The 25015-nt window shown below is 31.4% G+C and overlaps 2 protein-coding genes across 2 annotated transcripts in view; one reads left to right on the top strand and one right to left on the bottom strand.

The window, feature by feature from the left end:
• Nucleotides 1–10780, top strand: part of LOC129216205 (protein ROP-like) — a 28208-nt gene extending 17428 nt beyond the window's left edge. The window contains exons 11-15 of the mRNA XM_054850390.1: nt 1218–1327; nt 3210–3311; nt 3771–3862; nt 4023–4177; nt 6479–10780. Coding sequence (XP_054706365.1) covers nt 1218–1327; nt 3210–3311; nt 3771–3862; nt 4023–4177; nt 6479–6540 — 521 coding nt within the window. The 3' untranslated portion in view covers nt 6541–10780. The remainder of the gene's footprint in view (nt 1–1217; nt 1328–3209; nt 3312–3770; nt 3863–4022; nt 4178–6478) is intronic.
• Nucleotides 10781–11424: 644 nt separating this feature from the next.
• LOC129217568 (iron-sulfur protein NUBPL-like) overlaps nt 11425–25015 on the bottom strand; it is a 42135-nt gene continuing 28544 nt past the window's right edge. Inside the window, exons 6-10 of the mRNA XM_054851893.1 lie at nt 23595–23685; nt 21268–21361; nt 20064–20270; nt 14885–14967; nt 11425–11565 (exon numbers count right to left, since the gene is read on the bottom strand). Coding sequence (XP_054707868.1) covers nt 11512–11565; nt 14885–14967; nt 20064–20270; nt 21268–21361; nt 23595–23685 — 529 coding nt within the window. The 3' untranslated portion in view covers nt 11425–11511. The remainder of the gene's footprint in view (nt 11566–14884; nt 14968–20063; nt 20271–21267; nt 21362–23594; nt 23686–25015) is intronic.

Below are 25015 nucleotides of genomic sequence, written 5' to 3'. Positions count from 1 at the left end.
AAAAAAAGACGCTCAAGATTTGTCTATTCGATGGTAGCCATTTTGCAAGTCGGAGTTGATAATGACACGAAAGTCAGGCGCAAGTTACCAGCAGCACTCTTGGGGGCTAAGGCCCCTAGGGGCTCTATTGTGGGCACCTGCTCCCACGCTCACCCAAGGTCGTCTCTCACCCCCGCTTGACTTTTGACCTCTGACCAAATGTGGAGTCTTCTTCGGAAGGGGATGGTGGGAAACGGTTAAGGGGGATGGGAGATATACTGGACAGAGAGAGGACTGATGTTCGCCTAAAAGATGTTTCAATTGGAACTCTTATTTTGTACAATTCATCAAATTTTCTTCTAAATAGATGTAGATCATATGTATTGTGACTCTATTTAAAACTTGGGATTAAAAAGCAGCAGTCTTTATCATATCAAAGCAGCAAACTACCGTAAAAATGAAACATGTTCTCGGCTCGACAATTGATTTGTTTCATGTATTGGAATAATAAACGATGGAATGGTAATGATGGTAATGAACAAAGACAAGGTTATACTTAGTTAGAAAGTAATCAAACGAAGCACATAATAAAAATAGAGTTAATTTAAGTTTATCCAATCATTTGGGAAAAAAAATAGGATTTGATTAATAATACAAACATTATATTTACTATCATGGTCCTAATCCTGATATATATGATAATACTCAAATTATATTTTTAATTAGTTTAAAAATTACTCATAAAATTAAGTGTGACTACAAAAATAACTCAATTAAAAAGTTGACAGGGAAATTTTTATAAGATTGATGTAGAAACAATTGCAGTAGCAAGAACGCGTCATGAGTAGTGAATGGTGTCTTGGTCAAAAAGCTTTGATACCACAAAAGACGTCAGAGGAAAAAGGGGAAAGACATAGAAAGTCTCTGAAAAACCAGTTAGAGCAAAATAACACCTGTAAGAAGATATAGGTACGTCAAAAATGTAAATATGCGAGATGCTTTTTTTTTTTTTTAACTTGAAAAGATTTGAAAAATTCCTTTTTTGGAGAAAATTTGATAATTTCATGCTTGTTGCGGCACCCCTTAAACTTTTCCGATTGAGCTAATATTTTGAACATCATTTTTTAGTCCATTGGAACAAAATAGGGGGTTGGGAGCTAACTTTTTCGAAAGTTGAAAAATAAGGGCCACCCTAATGTACATGTTAATATTTACTTGTGTTTCAATTGATTCTTAAGGCATTACAGAAGAAAATTTGGCAAAACTCATTCAGCATGCCCAAATCCCTACATCAGAAAAGGCTATGATAACTAATATGGCTTTGCTTGGTGTGAACATCGTGACTGATGTAAGTGTATTAGCATGTGTCTGCATTATTACTTAATTTGAAAAACATACCAAACGTAGTGCGATTCTTTTATTGTATTTTACACTATTGGTTCTGTGTAAAACAAATAAATAAAAAAAATTGAAAAAAAAAAGAACCGACTTCAAAATTGCTCTAAAAAGTGAAAAATAATTTTATTCTTTAAACACCATTGATAATAATTTTAAACATAATTTTTTGAAGATGGCACAAAAACAAAAAGTAAAATTCAGTGTAACCATACTTTATTCATATTTTTTCAGAAAATCATCCAAAGTTAGGAACGAAACATTTATATCGTTACTCCAATATGCTGTCATCAATGCGTAAAGTGTGGTAGTGAAGAAACTGGGCCTGGTTTAATTAATAGTTGTAGTTAAGTTATGACTGAATGATGTTATCTATTGTTTTTGAGCGAATTTCAAAAATTATGTTTAAAAGTATTATCAATGGTGTTTAAAGAATAAAGTTATTTTTCACTTTTTAGAGCAATTTTGAAGTCGGTTCTACTTTTTTTTTTTTTCAAAATTTTTTTATTTTATTCTTTTTAGTGTAAATGTATTTCAGAAATAGTAAGAAGTTACCACCACCAAACTGTACCTTATTTTTTTCATAAAAATGCTCCATACTAAAAATAAAATACAAACACGCCTTAAACTTTAAGTGATTGGCACTAAAAATTTATCTTTGTTCCTCTTTGGAATTCATTTGTGTGTTAATTTAATTATAACCATTTAAATATTACATTTTCCCAAACTAATTTACTTTTCACAACATACAAGTTGCTTGTGATGCAATCCTGTATCTCCTTACTTAGCCCAGATCATCTTTTATTGGCATGGATGATAACGATAAAAATACTTCTATATAGTTGAGACAAACCTAACCTGGTAACATTGTGAAGGCTAAGCAGATAGTAATCACTGTTTTACCTCGCTTCCAGGTTAGGTTTGGCAATGACACTGAAGAAACTCTATGCTTTCTTCAGAGAAGCCTTCATTCAAAATTACTATTGATAGTACTGTTGTATGGCCCCAAATTTTTGAAACAATGGATTTTATATTTAATCATTTAAAAGGGAAATTGCATGACATTTACTGTTTTTTGATGATATTTTCTTTTTTAAAGAAAAAATATGGTCAAACAATGTAATGGGACCTACCTTGAGCCATCTGCTATCTATTAAAAAAAGAACAATTAAAATCGGTTCACTAGGTGAGACGCTGTGAGTGGACAAACAAACAAAAAAAAAAACATACATATGGTATGAACTGATAACCACCTCCTTTTTGAAGTTGGTTAAAAGCAGCTCATTCCAATGCGTTATTTACATTCCAGATGTAAAATATAGACTGGGAAAATATTACATAAAAATAGGTTTGACCCCCCCTCAAAGTAATGGTATGCAGAGATTCCCCCCCCCCCTTGGTACACTTTCGTAATTAATGAATGGCCCCTATCATTTAATTAATTTGGACACATTGTCTGGAGTATTAACATGCTGTATATTTTCAATTTCTAACCACTTTCAAATATAGCCAAAATACGATATTAACTACTGTAGACATCTCTCCTTAAGGAGTAATGCTATGTAAACTTTATTTATTTATTCATTTCTAAATTGTGAAAATTTATGTATGATTCAAATTCTAAATATGTATACCCATACCCAAATAGTATTCACAAGCACTTTTTTACTTAGTTGTAAACTTGCACCATCACTCATACAAATATTGCATGTATAAATTACACTGGAATTTCTGAGTATTAAATGTCATGTTTCTTGTATGCAGGTTATTTACATTATTCATTTAAGATAATAGTTATTTCATGGAATAACTTTTGAAGTATTTTTAAACTGTAGGGTGGTCGTAAAAAGCCTTATCATGTTCCAAGAAAAGAAAGAATTACTGAACAAACTTATCAAATGTCTAGATGGACGCCTGTTATTAAAGACGTTATGGAGGTATTTGCATAAATATTTTTTTATTTAAAAGTTTAAGTAGGAAAATCAGATACTTTCATCTTTAAGAAAAAATAAAAGGATTACTACGTACATGCTTTAAAATTTGAAGTTTAAATCAAGCCATTTCTTAATGACTTTAATTCTTGTTCAATTTTATACTATTGTACCATATTAATTAGTATCATTACATATATTTCTTATTTGAAAACATAACAATTTAATTTACTTAAGACAAATTCTGTAAAAAGAGATATTTCCTTCTTTTTCAAAAGCTTCTTCTGGAAACATATTTTAAATTATGAAATTCACTGACGTGATTTATTAAATGCTATCTTTAATAGAAAAAAAAATCCTTCACTTTTCTGTTTTATGTATGAAGTATTGAGTTCAAATGTTTGATTCATTGTTAGTCTTAAGTTATTTCATGTAAACATGCATTGTTTATTCATTATTAAACAGGATGCTATCGATGATAAATTGGATGCAAAGCATTTCCCATATTTGGCAGGCCGAGTGGCCCCTACTAACTATGGCCGACCTACACCTACAAGGTAATTTGTGGGAAAAATTCATTATTTTGATCTTAAATACTAAATCTTACAATTTTAGCAAATTTTATGCATATATTCCTTAGAAATTCTTGAAATTTCAAAATTTACTGTATATATAAAAGTAAAAAATTGACTTTATTTTATTTTTTAAATTCTTTAGTGTAAGGTATGGTCACTGGCATAAAGACAAAAATGCACCAAATGTTAAAAATCTACCTCGCTTGATAGTGTTTGTTGTTGGAGGAGCTTCTTATTCTGAGATGAGATGCGCATATGAGGTGACCAAAGAATACAAAAATTGGGAAGTAATAATTGGTAAGTATCTCTTTTATATTTCCAACATTTATTTATTACCTTGGTACTCCTGTTGGCTATTGCTTCTTAATTGGCTTTTGTTTTGAGTACAAAATTATTTTAAGGAATTTATTGTGAAATCTCACAAAAAATCACCCTAAAAGATTTTTTAAATACTAATAACAAGTACTTTCAGCAGCTTGTTATAATATTGCCATCCTTTTAAAAACTATGTAATATAATATATTTGTAAAATTGCTTATAAAATCGTGTACTTGAGACATCAGGGCACTATATCCATATTTCCACAAAATTGGGATTTGGGGCACCTGCTTACTCAGCTCTTTATATTAAATTCAGGGGTATAATGCACTAAGATTTTGCTAAACAAATTTTCACTTTATATGCCCATAAGTGGCAATTTAAGCAGTAAAAAATCATTACGATAGAAAAGCTTTAAACTCATCTCCTGGCAAGCTTTGTTTTTATGACTCTATCTCCTAGGTACAAAATTGTGCATTTGATCTTAAACGGTAGTAAATTGATTTGAAGTATGCCAAAGTATGGTTGAGCTATATCAGGGATAATCAAACTCTGGGCCCCTCAGCATTTAGCTCAATAAAACTACTAAGTCATAATTGCTAGATATATTTTTAATTACACTGTGAGAATTTCTTGCTTCTAATTTTCACATATATTAGGAGAAATGCAATATCAATTGTTTAAATGTTTAACAATATCATGTAATTCAGTTCCTGTTAACTCAATTTTATATCTACATTCTTTAAACATGTAAACAAGTGACTAGATCAGTAGCATTAGAGAAAATCCCCTCCCCTATAAGTTTTTGATGTAACCCAACTTAATCTGTTTGATTTAATATGTTTGCACAATTTGCTTGCTTATTTGAATTGTTCGTTTACACTAATGAGTGATTGTCTCAGTTAGCTTTTACATATATTTTTTCAGTCTACTGTTATCATTTTCAGGTATAGTGTTAATGCATGTGTGAGTGCGATTGATTGTTTTAGCTATTGTATACCCTAGTATCGTTTTAAACATATTTTGCGGATTATCATTCAAATTCGCTTATTTGCGGTTGCCACAGGGCCGTATGCTGGAGGGGGGGGGGGGGCTATAGGGTTCAAACCCCCTCCGAAATTTTTCATCCAAAGAAATGCTTTCCATTATTTATTTTTTATATATTTTTATTTATATTTTGATGACGAAAATAATATTGTTGTTATTCTTATTATTTCAATTTTATATGTGAAATGAAATTAGTAACCCTGAAAAATTGTACAAACTAATTATGTGTTTATGGTAGTTATTGAGAAATTCATTTATTATGTAACATTATGGCGTTTTGTAAGAACATCCCCTTCGGCCATTTAGATAATCTATTGTAACAAAAATCAATAGAATACAGATGAAACCAAATTTGATAGACCATGTAAGTGTTTCAAAAAATGTGTTTGGTAAAACTCCCTCTGAAACAAAAGTCTGGTTACGGCCCTGGGTTGCCATGCCACCCTATTTTGTAGATAATCAGGAGCTTACTGAAAACAGTATAAAATTATAACTGATGTTCAGGTTGCCACTCAATTTTGGAAAAAAAAAAATCCTCATGTGCAACATTACAAACAAGCATACACTGATATTTAAAAAAGAACACTAATATCTTGATATTTTCAAGGGGAAAAAATACCAAATAAAAATATAAAAGTGAGGAGAATTTGAATATATAAAACTTTTTATACACAAAAAAAGGTTTCTTGTAGCCCTTTATTACTTGGACTTAAAGTTAAGCAGAACAATGAATATTGACGGCTAATTTTGTGCTCTCTAAGTTAAATTAGCATAAAATTCAAGATGCATATCAAATAAAACAATAAATGATTTTTGCTTTTATGATAGACATTTTAATATTTACTAAAACAAACCAACAAAAAAAAACTTTAAGTAAAATTATTATTTTTTTATTTTATTTTACTTATGAACTTTATTAATATTATTATTATTTATTTATTTTGGTACTTCATACATTTGGGCATGGATTTTGCAACTGCAATTTAAAAATTGCCTGCTTTTTCCGGGTTTTAGAGAAAATTTTCAAAAATCCTTGGATTTTGCTTTTTTTTTTTTAATAATTCCCTGTATTTTCCCTGTGGCATGGCAGCCCTATAAAAGCACGTTATTTATAGTAAAAAATGAGTCATATCAAAAATGTTTTACTTGGACAACGTTCAACTGCCATTGTTCAATGGACTGCCATTGTTCAATATTCTTTTTTTTTTCAATGGAAATTTGTTTTCTGTACAGGTAGTGACCACATACTGACACCAGAGGGCTTCCTGACTGACCTTCGTGACCTTACTAGCTAAGTATTCATTGTGCTTTCCAAAGATCTTGTCTCATGCACGTCTTTTAGATTCGTTCTCATGTACAGTATCCTGCTAGTCATGCCTGAAATGTATTTCTAAGACTTTTCCTTTCTTGAAGTACTAAGATTCTATATCTTGTTCATCAGTGAATATTTTGTGATGTTTTAAAACAATGATAGCTTTGTGTGCTTTTGGTGCAAATTTCATCAGCTGGCAACTTAATTATGTGATAATTAGCCACTGATAGATTGTTATAATGCTGCACACTATATTTCTACTTTGTTGATTGGACTATGATCAATGCATTTAACATACCTAAAAGTTAAGCATTATATAACTAGAAAATATTTATGTATTTTATCCTTCAATTTCACATAGTTTTATTATTATTATTTATTTACACCCTAAAATATAAGTCTGAGGACATAATTAGGATCCTTCATACTATGTCATAGTGTAATCTACAGTTGTGAAATAACATCATTTTGATTCAAATGTATTGTAATTGTTTTTGTAAATAACATGTGAAAGTTAAATTTGTTTTAAATTTTATCTATGTTACTACAAATTAATTATAATGTATGAAAGAACAAGAGCACTTAACAAGATTGCATATAGAAACTTTAAATCAGACAAAAAACATTTTCGTTTTGTGTGAATTTCTCACTTTGTACAGTTATTTCAGATAAATTTTATATTTAATATTGATGTACATTTGTTTTTAATAATTTGTCTACTTATGTTATACTTATGCATGTTTTCTCAAATTGTAAAATTTAATTATTTTTCTTAGAATTAGGTCATGTTGTACATTTTATGATGTATTTATTTACTTTTTTTTCTTTTTAATGGTGAGATTTTACTTGTTCGACTTGTAATGTAATCTTGTAGCTGCTGAGCACTGTTTTCCTTGGAGTTTCTCCAAATTTGTTTGTGTACTCCAAAAATCCAGTTTTTCAAACTCTACTGTACTCTATTTCCGATGATTCCAAATGATTTTTTTCATCCATTTCTGTAAAGTCATTCAGAACAAAATAAGACTTGTTCAACCTCTACCATGTTACCGGTTAGTTTGAAAGAGAATGGTAGATAGAGATGAGAGGAAGTATGTTTTTATTGGCTACACCAATGTTCCCTCGGATTTCTTAGTCATCTGAAATCCAGCCGTACACTCTTTATTCAATATTACTAAAGAGCATTGTGCAACCCCCCTACCCTTACATATATCAATAGCAAACCAATCTGCAGAAGTCAAGTAGTATGTCCTTAAAGCTGAAAGTTTCTTACCAACTGCAGGGAGTAAGGGGAATTATCTGGGATTTTGATGCCTTAGGAAATAGAGAATTCAGGAAAAATCACTAGCTATTTTAAAATGACCAGGGAAACTTGTCTTGCATTCTATTTTGTATATTAAAATCTGACAGTGTCTGTCGAACCATGTATGTCACTACTCGAGATTCGCAACAAGTTGACGGTCGAACCAGGCATCAAAAAATTCAAATTTTTACAAGGATCATGAATAACCTAGTCTCAATTTTGTATCACTTTAATTTACTTGGATATTAATTAAATCTCTAACACAAGCCCTGAGCAATGGCAGTAAACACCAATCTGCCGCAGGCGGCCTGTTTTGGATTATTTGCTGTTTAATGCTAGTTGTACTTGATGGGCTCCTCATTTTCTCCATTTTGTTTCATTTCTTGTTTTTCTTTCCATCCACCACTTCCAATACTGTCTATCTTTAATAGCCCTGAAATGCATACTTCTTAGCTACTCAAACTTAAGACTATGCTGACTGAGATTTTATCACAAGAGCAGCTAAATTGACAAACCTGATGTGCTAACTGCTACACACAATGCTGCGTTCATTTCTGAATCCACGTTATGCCGAAAAATGCCTAATGTTTTATTATCTAATTGTTTAATCTGCTGAAACCTTTCAGCATATGTGAAGGCTACTCTCTTTCCCTCCTCACCAATCTCTGCATTGATCAAAATTTGTTTCGTAAGATTCTCCTTAACTTCTCCCATTTATTTTGTTGTCAAATTGAGTAGATTTTAGGTATTGATGATTCTTGCCTTTTTATTTCCTAAAATTTATAAATCACGCAATTAAAAGGGGGGAAATGGATAAATGGAAAATCAATGTATTGGAAATTATTTTTTAAGAACTCATGTTTTACTGAATATTTCCACTTCTCTCCCAAACATTTTCATTCTACAAAATTTTGAATTATTTTGATGATGAGAATAATTTTATGATCCTTCAAAGAAAATGTTGAGTATGTACTTCAAAAGATTTTTTTGAATTAGCGAAACCTATTTTTGGAAACTTGCCAACAACAAGCACCTGCTGCACTCAGAACTGTGTGCAGTTTTTCAGCAAGTTATTTTAAGATTTGCTACCTTAAATCTGCTTATTTAATTTTTCAATGAGCGGAAAAAAAGAAAAGTTGATTTTAGGTTGTTACTTTTTGGTTGGTAGTTACTTTGTGGGGGGGGGGGGGGTGCTATAGATTCTGTAAAAGTCAACACATGCTTGAAAAGATTAGTAAAGAAACAGAAGAGAAAAATAATTTGAATATGATGTAACAAATCAATCATTTGTATTTCATCACACAAAGCATTAATTTATGTCTGTTAATATTTAAAAAAAAAAATTGTATTGAAAACATGCAACACATATTGTATTGAGGGAAAAAACAATTTAAATTATTATCTGAAAAAGTGGGTATCTCTAGGAAAAGTGCTTGAACTGCCTTCTCAATCAATGCAAAATTCTCTTATACATTCAAAAGAAAAATATAAGAATAAAATGTAGCTTTCGAACAAAATTCGTCAGAAACTTTAAAAAAAAAGTTGAAATCAGTTGTGGAGAGTTGCAAAAGTAATAAAAATGCACAAACCTGCAGGCAAAAAACATCTTTAAAACGTACAGTTAAAAAGGAAATGAAGACTAGTTTTGCTTTGATGAAAGCGAAATCTGCTTCTACAATTGAATCAAAAAATGTTTCATTGAAGGAGAGGACCAAATTTTTACTGTAGCATTTCATACTTCAATTTATATGCTTGTCACATTACTCATTTGTATTTTTTGCATAATCACTGTGCATGTAAATGATTTAGCTTGAGTTGTAGTTGACATAAGTTCAGATAGGTAAATGGTTTTTATTTCCAAATATTTTTACTGAATAGGAAAATTAGGTGCGAATATCTGAATTTTTCCTTCTCATATTTTAGCTACCAGTACTGTTTATCTTCTTCTAATGCTCTTAGTTTATTAATCTATAGATTGGCAGCTATGGGGATAAAAAGAAATATGAATTAATTCCTTGCAAACAATTAATTTTTCTAAACTTTGAAAAAAAAATGTTGCTAGAAGTGCTTTCCAGAAAACAAGTTTCTGATGTAACTATTTCAGTACAGTTGATTTGGTTTTTTAAATTATTTTTACTACTATTTATACACACACACATATGTGAAGGAAAACCTTTGTAAAAATATATATTTTATTTGTATGTAAAATCCGTTGATTTAATTTTTTGAATTTAAAAAATAATGTAATGGCACATTGTGTTCCACTATAATTGCTACATTTAAACAAATGTCCATAATTTATTGTTACATTAAATATTATTACTTGCTGTGTATAAACATTTTGTTTGAAATTTTAAAAAAATATATGATTAGCTGTTGAAACTGGATGTTTGCTTGTGGTACTTAAAGTTTAAATCATGATATCTTTATAAGCACAGATATTTTATTTATCAAAATGTACATCATGCTTTTCTGTTTTTGCAAACATTTTAAACTCATAGATTTTATTCAACCTCATTTGAGTTATTTTAATTGTAATTCAAAGATTTTACATGATTAGATAAAAAGATCTTAGTATTAATTTTGGAACTTTAATTTTCAATTGTTGTTTTAAAAAATGTCTTTATTTAAAAATCCATCAAAAAAAAAAACAGAAATGAATCTTTTCTGAGTTATATATGATGTGATCAAAGAGCTTAGCAAAATCATCATTTAAATTTTAGATGCTATTGGAAGTTAAACCATAGATTTAAAGAAAAGTCCTACATGTAATCTTTGTGTTGTCTTTAGCCATTGTGTACAGTATTTACAAACAGATGTTCATACAATGACTTGTTATACTCTAGTTCTAGTCATTGTACTTTAACATTATGACATTCCTACTAGCTATGTAGATGATATAAAATAAAACTGCAATACCATTTAAGATTGCTGTTGTCTTGACTTTTTTTTTTTCGTTTTGAAAACCATTATGCTTATCTCCTTTAAACATATTTTTTTCAATCAACTTGGAAGATTCCTCCTGAACATAATTGGTATGCCTCAGAGTATTCTGGATTGTGTTTGCAGACCACGGCTCAAGACTAGCCCAAACTGCCTTAGCTAGGCTAAGTTCTGGCCACATTAGAAGTCTGGTCTTTGACGGTTCCACAAGGGCCTTTTCTACCTGCCCTTGCTTGGCTATTGCCTCTTCCCCTCATATTATCTCTTGTTTCAATGGATGCCTCTGTGGGGCAACTGTCGGAATGAAAGTGGGGTTTTTGACCCTTTAGTGTGACACAATCTCTTGGGCTTGGTCCAGGAGTATGGACCAAAGGGATCAACAGTAACATTTTTTTTTAATTCATACTATAATAATTCTTATTTTATTTGAATACAATACTTTTTGGGTAATAGCCAATCTTCAAAAAGACCAGAAATTCACCAAAAACATATTTTCTACACAGATGAGTCTCTGTGTAAGGACGTAATACATTAAAAGTGAGAAAAATCGCATAGATAAAAGTTTGGCTAAAAAATTAACTTACCCTTTAAATATGAAAATAAGCAATAAACTGTAAGAAAAGTTTTATTTTCTTTTTTACAAAGTTATATTTTCTGTGCTATATACAGCATTAAATAATTGGAGTTTAAATACTGATTCTTGAACTGGTCTTATGAAGGAAGACTTTTGACAACATTTTGTGCTAACTCTCTATATATAACTGCCTGAAATGAATGTTTCCAAAATTAGTACTGGTACTTAGTAAAATACAATTCATAAACAGAAGCTAATATTTTTTAATTTGAGTCTGAAATGTAATGCAGTATATTCTTCTATTTTTAGAATTTTTTTCAGTCTAATTCAACAAACATAATTATAAAGGAATTCTTTATGCGCATGGTGTATTCATATAGCAAACTATCTGGAAGTAAATTAATCATAAAAAGGGTTATCCTAAAGATCTTCACCAAAAATTCTTATTTAAAAAACTCCTTATTCATTGGAAGATTTGTGCAGTGATGGATGCTACTTACAATGTTTTTGCTTGAAAAGCAATAATGTCACCAATGTTTAATTCAAAAATATTCAAGAGGAGCCAAAGAATTTTTTTTTCCATGCATTTAAAACCTTGATCAGCGTTTTATAAATCTAAAAAACTGGAATTCAGGAGGTTCCCCCCAAAAAGGATTCACCATTGATCTTGATTCTATTCCTAACTAATAGGCCATTGATTATCAACAGTTTTAGCTGTTAAAAACACTTAAAATTCATTTTTGAATGGGAAATCATTGTTCAGTTAAAAATAGCAGAGGGAAAAAAAGTGCACTCTTCATTTTGTCGCTTTATCCCCCCCCCCCCTCTCCATTGTGCCCTATTGTCAACCCCAGGTGGCTAACCCCACTTAGCTTTGCCACTGTATGGCAAAGCTCTTTTAGGTTTCTTAGAACAGAAAAAAAAACTGCAAATGTACAGAAAAATAATCCTGAGAAATGTATGCTACGCAATTCCAGAGAGCTTACCTGAAAATATGAATTTCATGGATTTGCAGCTTACTTTCAATCTCTAATCCTGTAAGTGCTGTATCAAGAGACAAGGCAAAGTGTCCATGGTATCAATTATATGTGTATAACAGAGAGATAGAGTAAGATACCTTGAAAAATTCTTATTCAAAGGGTTATGCAAATCAAAAAAGTTTGGAAACCCCTGCTCTAAAGAACTGTCTTTTTAAATATGATAAAACTTAATTGCCTTGAATTTCATATATGCAATGATTTATTTGGGATATTCAACTTCACAGTCATTCTGGATAATCGAAAGAGTTTTACAATCAGATATGGTAAATTTTGAATTTGAACTAGTTATTTTCTATTTAGCAGTAAGTTACCGCCCCTGTGCCAGGGCTAAAGCTACATGCAAAATACCAGACAGCTTGGTTATCACATCCTGAAGCAGCCATTTCATTCTTACTCGAATATGTGGTATATTGTCTGGCTTAGGAGTGGTAACTTACTGCTAAATACTCAAGCTTTGCCTTCAATTCACGGGTTGAACCACTCCATGCTGCTGACACTTGCTAGTGAGATAAATTCACTTTATCTACCAGTTGGTTGGCAACCTCAGCTTCAATGAGATGACATCTGCCTCCAGATCGGCTAAACTCCATCCACATAATATAAAATACACTTACCAATTACAAATTTTGCTTTCAGCAACACAGTGCATTCCCGTTGCAACAAACTTCAGGGGACCACAAATTTTGTTTGTTGCAAATTGAATTTTTCTGTAATGGAATTCAAGTAAGATCAAGTAAGGATTCAAGTTAAATCAGAATTGAACATTTTTCGTTGTATAGGTATTTGTTGTAACAGGATTTCACTGTATTTTACTGATTTTCTATACATATAATAAAATAAGATGTTTGTGTGTTTGTGTATGGCGCGCATCCCGGGAAAACAGTAAGGCCTAGAAAGATGAAATTTGGTATACAGGTGTAGTTTTTGCTGAAGTTGTGCACCTCGGGCTTCGATTTTTGATATTTTAATAAGAAAAAAAGTTATTTAATGTTTTATGTGATTTTTAGCACTTTTTAGTACTTTTAACCTCACAGACCCCGAACCAATCGTGCCAGACAAATATTTTTTGTACTATAGTGTCGGAAATTTAATTTTAAATATGATGAACAAAAACATTTTGAAGATAGAGCAATTTTTGTATTTTTTATGAATTTTTGAAAAAACCTTTATTTTGCATTTTTTTTCTGGGTTTAATTTTTTTCTAAACGCATCCCGTGAAAAATATAACAACCTCTTTTCTACAATTTTACTATGTAGTAGCCAGAACATTTCGTCCTCTACAGAAAAAAAAAGTTTTCAAAAATATTCAAAAGTTTTTTTTTTACAATTTTTTAAAGGCAGAACGAAAATATGAGCTATCGCTTCACCGAAGATCTGCTGTCCGCTGACCGCTTCGAATATGACGTAACGCACCCACGTGATCTAACTGAAGTACGTAACTTGCTTTTTTCTTTTCTTCCTTTCGAAGGATTAATTCGCTTTTTTTTCCGTCCAGATATTTCATTTGTTTCTCTCCCCCCCCCCCCCCCCACACACACACCCGGATGTTTTACTAAACATTTGATTTCGGTTAATCAGACGGACCACTTCGGATCGTTTTGGTCCCAGTCACTTTTTTTTTTTTTAATTTCAATAAAAACAATGATTTTTATACTTTGGCAAACTCCGGGTACCACAGAGACACCAATTTTTTGTGCTATTTTAATAAATAAGTAAGCGCGCTTTTTTTGCATGATTTTCTTTTTGTTAGGGAATAAGATTTGAGGTTAGATCAAAATAAATAGAGATAGATGAGACAATCTAGAGATAGATCGAATAGGTAGATAGATATACATTGAGTGTACAAAAAATGTTTTTTTTTTTGAATTAATACTTTTTTTCTTTGAAAAAAAGATTGCTAATTACTATCAGAGGTAAATTTGCATGGTTCTAGAGAAAGATAAATCTACAGGTCGATTTACAGTGAGAGATGGACAGACCCGTTATTTAAAGAACAAGAAAGAGACATGCCCGTCATTTAAGGAACTTCAATGGGGTGTCAATGCCTCCCCCCTCCCACACACCATGACTTTGAAAAAGCAATGCTTTCAAGTAAAAGAGGAAGTGTTTTTTGTTATTTTTCGACAAAATTTGCATGAAGAGCAAGCCGTTTGTGTCTCCCCTCCCCCTCCTTCAAAAATATTCCAAACAACGGAACTGGAGATAGATTTAGAAAATATTTTATTTAAATTAATAATGATATAGATATAGATTGATTGATACCGCCACGAAAATTATTTAAGCAGGGTCCGAAGGTGGCAACATTAACGTAAATAGGGCGGATGATAATATTGATATATAGAGAAAAACATTGATTTATACCGTCACTAAATTGTCTAAACAGCCGTCGAAGGCGGCAAACCTAGCATAAAAAGGCGGACCTGCTGGTCACCGAAGGCGGCTAGTACATAATAAAATATTTGAATCTTACCATCGCATCGTTTGGATCTGCTACTACACTAGGTTGGCCAGCATCAGAACTTGTTCGTATTGATAGATGTAGTGGTATATCAGCTATTGACAGACAAGAAAAGTGTGTTAAAAAAATTTTCAAAAAGTTAAAAGGAATGCTTTCTTAAAATTGTGCATTAGATGCTGCAATTTCTTTCTTTCAATCATCATTCATATTGCTCATTTAAAAGCCGAAAAAATTATTCTTATCATCCAAGTTAAAATACATGAAAATCTGTTTATATTTTGTCTTTCAAAAAAAAATTCTACTTCTTCTAAAAATTCTGGAACATTTTTTCAAACAGAAATATTATGAAAATATGTACATTTTATAATTAGCTTGTTACAGCTATTTTAAGTTATTTTCAAAAACTTTTGCTGCATTCCAGAAAGATTCCTATGAGCACCCATTTTTGCATAATATTGTCGATTCTGTTCATCATTATTACAGTGAAAACTCAACTAACATCCAACTATGACTTAGAGAATCTTTTAAGAAATAACCTATTTCTTGTAATCTCTTCAAATAGTACAAAGTTAGAAATGTTTGAAAAACTTACGACGAAAAGTTGGAAAAATGAAAAAAACTCTTTCAGTGTAGCAGACCACTGAAAGCAGTATTCTGCCATGCTAAGCACAAAAGTAGTGTCTGCACTTTTTATCAAAATTGAGTTACGGTCACCAAGTGGTTTTTTGTCACATATTTAACCTAAATACGTAATGCATTATGGTCATTTGTTAATGAGAATTTTTTTTTTTTTTTTATCTGAAAAAGTTGCACCCATATCAAATACATGGAGGCACACAACTTTAAACAGCAATTATTCATTTTGAACTCAGATGCAGATACGACTTTTACACTTAGCACGGCAATAGTATAGAATTTGATCTGCCTCATTAGATTTCTTACTATAGAATCTTATTAGTGCTTTTGTTATTCAGTTTATTCTTTTTGCTTGAAACTCTACTTCTATGTCCCCTTTTGTGCTGAGTTATAATAGAATCACTGAAAAGAACTTACGTTAAAATAACAACTAAGAAAATGTTGAATATCAACAAGCGCATTTCAGCTTTTTCTCTTGTTAGTCCAGTCAATGAGTGCTCAAAACAGGGGTGTAGCGTGCATGGAATATGCGATAATTTTTGACTTCAGAATATTGTTAGGGGTAGTTAGTAAGTAAACATACTAAAAGTCCCCGACCCTGGGGGGGTGAGCTAAGGGTGGGGGGAAGAAAATTTTGGGTTTTTCGAGAAAATGTCGGAAACGGTGTAAAAAATGCGTTTAAAATAAAAATTCAAGCTAAATAAAGTTACTATGAAACTGATTCTACACATATTTGTCAAATTTCCAATAATTTTCTGGGTATATGTTATGAAAAAAGCGATGATTTTGGGTAAAATTCTCTCTTTTTGTCAAACATTTGCTCCTAGTGCCTTTCAGGATCATTACTCATAAAAATTGTCAATGACAAAGTTGTAGAGCTTTAAATTTCCTTCAATTTGATATGCTACTTTGTTATATTTTATTCAACCAATGAAAAGTTACAGAATTTCAAACACGCACTTTCATGGCAAAAAATGGAACACTTGCCATTCAAAAATTTCAAACTGACTCGAAAGGATTGCGCACTTCCTCTTTCTTCAATGAATTCGACAATCCAGATGGACAATAAAGTATTTGTGGTTTACTACAACTCAAATGATGTTTAGGGGTTAGGAAGGGGTCGTAAAATTGTGACTTTGTAACAAGGGGGAGGGAAAGAGTAAGAAGTGTGACATCAAGCATTTTTTAATACGAATATGTTTATAAAAATAAGTTTATGAAAAGTACTTTGTGACAAATGGGGAGGGGGTCAAAAATGTTCAGAAAAAGTGTAATATCATTTATGAACAGCCCCTGACCAAGAAATCGGACGAAGATTTGCAGGACTATGTTTATGCAGCATGAATTACTCCATACCCATTGCATTATTTAACGAAAGTGAACTGAGGAAGTGCAGAAAGCCAGCATTTCCTCAGTAAGAAATTTCTTAAAAGTAATTAATAAGTAAATATACTGAAAGTCCCCGACGCTGGGGGGGGGGGGAGAGGGAGGGAAGTTAAAGGTGGGAAGGGGGAGCCAAATTTTGTAATTTTTGATTATATCTCGGAAACGGCAGGAAAAATGTGTTCCGAATAAAGGTAAAAGTTAACTAAATTTATTGTGAAATTGTTTTCATACATATACGTCACATTCAGTGTTATTTTAGGTACGCGTTCTTGAAAACCACTACTTTTCGAAAAAAAAAAAATTATAACGTTCTTTTTGTCTCAGAGTGTCTGTGCCAAGCAGGTGCTCAAGGGATCTTGTGCAGCAATAATGTGACAAGCACCCTGACGGTTTTCTGTGTCTTGAAAATCCACCGGCTGAACACTTGAACTGCAGATTCAAACCTGATACCAAAGAAATGCGAAGCCTATACCCAATCACAGCAACACCCAGCTGACAAGCAATCAAAAACCATGAAGTTCTAGCATGTACTCAATTTCGTTACTCTTATTGAAATGACCATGTGACGCTATAGCAAAATAATGAAAATTTTAATAGAAATAAGGTAAATGTAGCTGACCGGCAGCACTTTTTGTAATTATAGTTTTATTACATTATTATTAATCATATTTTGAAAGTTTTTACATGGAATATGGACTGACAGTAATTAGAAAATGAAAATATCATCTTTAAGGTGACATCTTGGTTCTATTCTGAGGCCAAAGGGTCATGTCACCAGCAGTGGAAAAGTTGTTCTTAGAAATTGGTAATGTATTGATGTCATCGTCGTCCCTTTCGTCCTGGATAAATATTTTGATTCGTTATTGCAACTGCCGTTGCAATGCGAGCTTGCGGTCACTAGTAGAAAAGCAATCTGTCAAAATCATCTTCCAGATTACGTCAGGAGCAACATCCGATTCTGAAAGTTTCAGCACGAGTTGGTCATTCCTCCTTTCCCAAACCCCCAATCCGATATTTCACCATTAAGTTCCTAGGTACAGGTTAACTAGGTGGTACGGCAGAGTTAGAGATCAGTCTTGATGTTTGCAGCTACTTTGATAAATGATCTGTAACGAAACTCATTGAGGGACTTTTCTGTCAATAGAGCACCATACCATGAGAGATAGATATGATGCCAGCAGCCTCAATGGATTCAGGGGAAGAAGAACTGTTGATATATACCTTAGGTACATGTTGTATGATATTAGATTTCTGGCAGAATGTTGTGATCAGTTGAGAATTTTGCTATCAAGAGAACAACCAGGAAGACTTCCTATCAAACGATAGCTACCGAAGAATTTTGCCATCTGATGATAGCCGTCTTCGCAATATCAACGTCAACATCACCTAAAGCTCGGAGCATATTTGTCTCATTTTTCAGCAGCTTCATCATTAGCGGATTTGTCAGCTGAATGTTACTATAAAAGTTGGACAGAAACCTTCTAGTTTGACCGTCGATTGAATTTTCTAACTGACGTAGATGTCCATATGGTTTATACAGTCGTCTCTTTTTGCTTAACAGTTTTGTAGACTAGGTATCCTCAATAACAACAAATTCAAATTTAATTAAATCAATGTCATTATCAATTTTCTTAAACAGTATGTGTAGTGCTGACTTTCTTCACGTCCTCAGTCGACCAATTCATACAGCATATACGTAAGTTTGCAAATTTTCGTCCTGTTCCTTGGTAAAGGGCTGTCCATAAATACTGTCTTTTTTTTTCAAAATTTTTACCCCCCCCCCCCCCCCTGTCACAAAGTTTTTTTTTTTACAAGCTACTTTTCTTAAACATATTCGTATTTAAAAAATGCTTGATGTCACACTTCTTACTCTCCTTCCCCCTTGTCACAAAATCTTAATTTCAGGACCCCCCCCCCCACATACACCTTAAACATCATTTCTATTGTAGTAATCCACAAATACTTCTTTACTGTTCATCAGGATTGTCGAATTCATTGAAGAAAGAGGAAGTGCGCGATTCTTTCGAGTAAGTTTGAAATTTGTGAATGGTAAGTATTCCATTTTTTGCCGTGAAAATATGTGTTTGAAATTCTGTAACTTTTGATTGGTTAAGTAAAATATAACAAAACAGCATGTCTAATTGAAGGAAATTTAAAGCTCTACAACTTTGTCATTGACAATTTTTACGACTACTAACCCTGAAAGGCACTAGGAGCAAATGTTTGACAAAAAGAGAGAATTTTTCCGAAAATCATCGCTTTTTCATAACATATACCCAGAAAATTATTGGAAATTTGACAAATATGTGTAGAATCAGTTTCATAGTAACTTTATTTAGCTTGAATTTTTATTTTAAACGCATTTTTTACACCGTTTCCGACATTTTCTCGAAAAACCCAAAATTTTCTTCCCCCCTCCCTACCACCTTTAGCTCACCCGCCAGGGTCGGGGACTTTTAATATAATTACTTACTAACTATCCCTAACAATATTCTGAAGTCAAAAATTATCGCATATTCCATGCACGCTACAATGTTCATTGTGTCACTATGTCTGAAGAGGTGGTAACCTGTCAATTTAACTCACACCTTCAACAGAGGAAATTGTTCCTTCATTAAAGGAAAAAATGGTAATGATGGCAGCAAGAATTTTCTCAGACATTTGAAAGTCAACCGGTTGGTTGATTTTGCTTCTAAAAATAAAAGCTAAATTCAGGACAATATATGTCAAAAAAAGGCTGCCTGAAACTTAGAGATAAGGATTTTGAGTTAAGAAAAGAAAAAACATTATACAACATTTACAGTGATTTGGGACCATCCAACAACTTCAATTTAAGCGAAGTCGAGATATTGAGAGTCGACGTTCTTACTAATCCAGTGCAGCTATTTTTTATGCAACATAACTGTTTCAATAAATTTTACTATTCTGGGAAGAAGTTTTTGAAAAAGCATTTCTATCCCCATCAGAACAAATATGAAAATTTTCATGGATTTCTTTTTATGAATAATGTAATAGTTCTTTACAATGTATAGTCTTTTAAATTTTACCAATATCTCTTTACTTTATAAAATAATTTTAAAACCATTTATATGTAGATCTCAAAATATTATATAGTAAATCACCTCAAAATTCTTTACTTACTATTTATGTACATATTTTCAAAACTTACCTAATATTTTAATATTAAGCTCTGATGCTAATTTCACTGCCCCTTCTTCTCCAAATATGTGAGTTTTTTCACCACACTTGGCACAGATAAAGCAACTCATATTCTGTACAATCCCTAAAACAGGAACATCCACTTTTCGAAACATTTCTGCTCCTTTTCGAGCATCTAATAATGCAATGTCTTGAGGAGTAGTTACAATCACTGCACCTATCAACGAAAAAAGTCCGTGTGGTTTTTGTACATAAATTAAGTAAGGTACGTACATTCTTATCATTAAGAATTAAAATGTATCAAACCAATAAATTACAATATATTTTTTAGTATTAACTTAAAATTCGACACTAACAAAGTTTGCAGCTAAATATGACCTAGTGTTGTTTATCATAGCTTGCCAGGGCTTAGAGAAAGGTTTCCAATTTCAATCAACATCTAGAAATTCAACATCATATTTTGTAACTTTTAAATCAAGGTTTCTTATCCTTTTTAACTTATGGCCCTTTCATAAACACAAAATCACGTTGTGACTTCCTTGTGCTTGTAAGTATCTTAATATATTAATAACAAAGAATTAATAAATGGATTTTGTCAAAAGAGCATTTGCTTAAAAAATGCACAAAGGAAGCAATCTATTAAGTTAAGTAAATCAGAGGTGCTCCTCCCCTCAAGGGCGATGATAGCCCCCCCCCCCCCCCCAATGCTACAAAGATATCCCAAAAATGAGTGTCCCACGTAAAGTAAGGTAAAAAACCCCTCTCAAAATCCCCCCCCCTTTCCTACCCAACCCCTAAAAGTTATGATGGCGCAGTCTACACCATGAATACCTTTTGTGGCCACCTCTGGTTAAATCAAATAGAATATTACAATAGTGATATAATTTTTTTTTAAAAACTAGTTTTAAAAACTAGGTTTAAAAAAAATAAATAATTTTTCCAGAGTTTCTTTTTTTTAATTTTTAAATAATATAATTGTTCAAAGTACTCATTAGGTTTATTTCGTAAAACTAACCAGAACTTTCTTATCCAAAGAAGTGTTCGATTCTAATAGGTATAATAGATATTAACCTGGAAATATAGCTTAAAATCGAACTCAAGGGGTTTAACCCATACCCTGAAAACCTTTCGTTGGTTACACCCCCTATTTTTATACTGCATACAAAGCCTGATACATATTCATTAATATTACTATGATTGAAAAATTAGCAAACCTGTTACAGGCACAGTTTGAGAAATTGACAAATGAGTATCACCGGTTCCTGGTGGCATATCAACAATTAAATAATCTAGTGGCCCCCATGAAACCTAAAAGTTTTAAATTCTTGTATGAATATTCTTGTAAAAAAAGAATGCTTGAAAAATAGTTATCACAATAAAAAATTTAACAAGAAAATTAATTAACTCTCAATGATTTAAGATTGATCACCTTCTTTTATTAAGGAAAACTCTGTTTTGAAAAGAATAGTGGTTGCAAAAATTTAGCTCACAACTCAAGAAAATAATATCATTCACAAATAATTAGCTTTCTATTCTTAATTGTTACAAGTTGAATGAACTTCAAAGTGTACAGAGTTGAATATTTAGGCAGTTGAAAATTAATATCTACATAAATGTTCAAAATATTAATTAATATTGTATGTCTTAAAAACGCTAAAAGGAGGTATAAATAGTATCTTTAAATATATAAATGAAGAGGCTAAGGAATTTTCTAGATGTTACCTGCATTAATATCTACATACAGTAGAACTTTGATTTAGCGATACCTGATTTAGGGATTTCCTCAACTTAATGATACATTTCACTGGTCTGGATCTGACTGCATTGAATGTCTATGCTCCTTGATTTAACGATATCCTTGATTTGACGATAACTTTTTCCAGTCTCTTGACAATCGTTAAATCGAGGTTATACTGTATGTGAAATGCTGGGGAGTGAGGCTACAAAATTTTGTTGACCAGCAAAAATCAGTTTGTTTTCAATTTAAAACAGGCAACAATATAATTGACAGTAACTGGTTGAGTTTTTTTAAAGACTAGTATTTTGATGGGAATGTTTTTTTAGAAAAAAGAATAAAGCTTATGTGGTAGCCTAACACATTATTTCGTACGTTATAATGAGAGAACTGCATGCAAATGAAGCTTTGAATGAAATGATTCAAAGGATATTTTTTAGAACTGTAATAACATGACTTAGAAAAGTCAGATAGCATTAACATCAATGTCAAAAAATTTCAAATCTGTGAAGAGCAAAGAACGTTAGTTCAGAAACATATTGTGCAGGGAATTTTTCACTGATTGAGAAATTGGCAATAATCTAGTCATTTTGTTCCCAAAATTTTCTGATTTTCCTGTATGTAGGCTTCCAGTTTTTATTTTCCCATTTAAGCTTTGTCAACAACTATTAAAAAATCTTTACTTTTTCCAGTTATTTAAGTTTTCTTGTATTACTTATGGCAATACTACCTAGGCATAAATTTTGCATGCATTTCATTAGAAAAATGAACTTTACTCAAGTAGAAAACTTATAAGATGCGGTTTTGATAGGCATCTTACAATTCTTACAGAAACTTCTGACACTATGTAAAACGTCAGAGCCTAAGTCTGAAGGGAGGGGCGATTGCATAGGGGGGCTGATACTCCACAGGACCTGGACTAATTAAATAACAAAATAGCTTTGGTGAAATTTGATTGACAAATAGATTTTAATCGTTTTAATTTTTATTTTTGACACTTATTAACAGTCTTATATAGTTACTAGCTGTAAAAGATTTTTTTTTTCCACTGACAAACATAAAACTTCAGAAAGGGTGCTGGCAGTATAGGTGCATAGGAACATGGAATTTCTGTCCTAGATCCTGGTAAACAGACTGTAAAAGATATTTAAACAATATATAAAATGCAAATTTGTAACAATTTGTGTTTAGTTATTTTATATTGTTACCATCCTATTTTATTGATGTATTTTTATTGTGAAGAGCACTCACTAGAGTGCAGATGTTCTGCATAGATTCAGCAAGTTTATATAAAAGGCTTAAACCTACATGTGAATCACTAAACAAGATAAGGTACAGTTTGCCAATTTTTTCAGGAGAAAAAAAAATGTTTATCGAAAATATTTTCTTCCTTCAGTCTCACTCATTACTTGAACTTCAACAAATAAATACATGCAGTAAGATGCTGTACTAATATAAATTATATTAGCATGTGTAATGATTGTATGTGAATTTAATAATCCAATGCTTTAAATTACTTTACAAGCTCTTTATTGTTGCCTAATGATTGACCAATTAATTAAGATATAGAAAAATCATGTTTTAATGTCTTTTTTAACACCATTATGCCCAAATTTATTTATGTTTTTAATTACTTTAAGAAACAGTTTACCTGGTTTGAAGGCAATTGAGAAAATCTGCCAAGGAAAGTGTGAAAAAGTTTTATTGTTCCATCAAAAACTAAACTAGCAAGTTTCTGCATTTGGAAAAAATCACATGTTTATAAATGTATGCATTTTGTAAACTCAAAAATTAAAAAATCAATACCTGCCTAAAAAGCTTCTGCACAGCTGACATAACCATAGGACCTCTCCAAACAATTGGAGATTTTTTGTCAACTAGAAAACCCATAGACATGCTAAAACAATTTTAAAAGAAAATTTTCATTAAAAATAAATTTATTTAAAGATTTGGAGATATTGTAGAACAAGACATATATGTATAGTTTTCATGGAAATATTAAAACCTAATTTCAAATAAAATTAAATCAGAATGAATAAGTTTTAATATATTCAAGATCAGCTTTGATCCTCTTTATTTTATTATTTTTATTTATTTATTTAATTTTTAATGCTCTCCTTTTATTGTTACGTTTGAAAAATTGCAAAGGAAACATTCAATACACTGATAAAAATAATGTCTTATCCTACTTACATACCTAACATGGGCAGAAAAAAAAGAGAGATAATTTTTTATATTTTTAAAATGATTTGTTTTTAAATAATCATTAAAAATCTAAAATGTACTTTTACTTTAATTGAGTTTTAATTCAAGAATTCTATACTTTAGTAACTTCAAGCAATTAGTAGTACAGTGAAACTTCAATAAGTCAAAGTTGCAGGGAATGCGAAAAAAATTCGAGTTATCGAAAATTCAGCTTAACGAATACGAAAACAGAACTATAAAATAAAATAAAATACCACCACTGACACTCATTAAATTTATAATATGAGCAGAAAAGTCATAGAATAATGTATCAAACATAACATTGTCGCCTCTAAGCAACAGTAGGCTATCTTACTGTTATTCATGGAATTATAAGTCTTACTGTTGCTCTGAGGCAATGATATGTACTTGACATAAATAATGTGTAATATAATACTATAATTTAAGAGTTTGTACAGGTTGGAAAACAAATTTATAATGGTATGTTGCAACAATTTTTACTTAGCAAAAAAAAAAAAATATTTAAAAAAAAGAAACATCTGTTATCAAGCATTGCATTGAGCAGAAAATTGTTCTTTTGTTAAGTAGTCCTCAGATACTTTTATAGCATTAAAGAGGGAGTAGGGAACATTTGAAAGAGATTCTATTAAAATGAGCAACACATATCTGCTGCTTTTCTAGCATTTTTTTTTTTTTTTTTTTTTTGCACTGCCAATTGAAACGAGTTTTCGATTTTCTTTTTTTAATTGTTGAAAACTTGGAGTCACATAAATCTTCAATGTGATTCCCTTCTTTGCTTATTCGTATCAACTTTTCCCGAAATTCTCTGCATTGTGGTAAATGCTTGAAAACAGCAGAAAGTAAAAAGCTGAAATCAAGTTCAAGAGTGGTAGTAAAAACAACTTTGAGATGTATTCTACATAAATTTTATTATAACATGGTTTTGCATGCACATTGCACAACCATATGTTTTAAATGAAAATAATCAAAAGTAATTTAAATTCAGTTAGCATTTAAATTTA

This window comes from Uloborus diversus, chromosome 2 (assembly GCF_026930045.1).
Source record: "Uloborus diversus isolate 005 chromosome 2, Udiv.v.3.1, whole genome shotgun sequence".
NCBI lineage: Eukaryota > Metazoa > Arthropoda > Arachnida > Araneae > Uloboridae > Uloborus > Uloborus diversus.
This window is presented reverse-complemented; position numbering and strand designations above follow the sequence as displayed.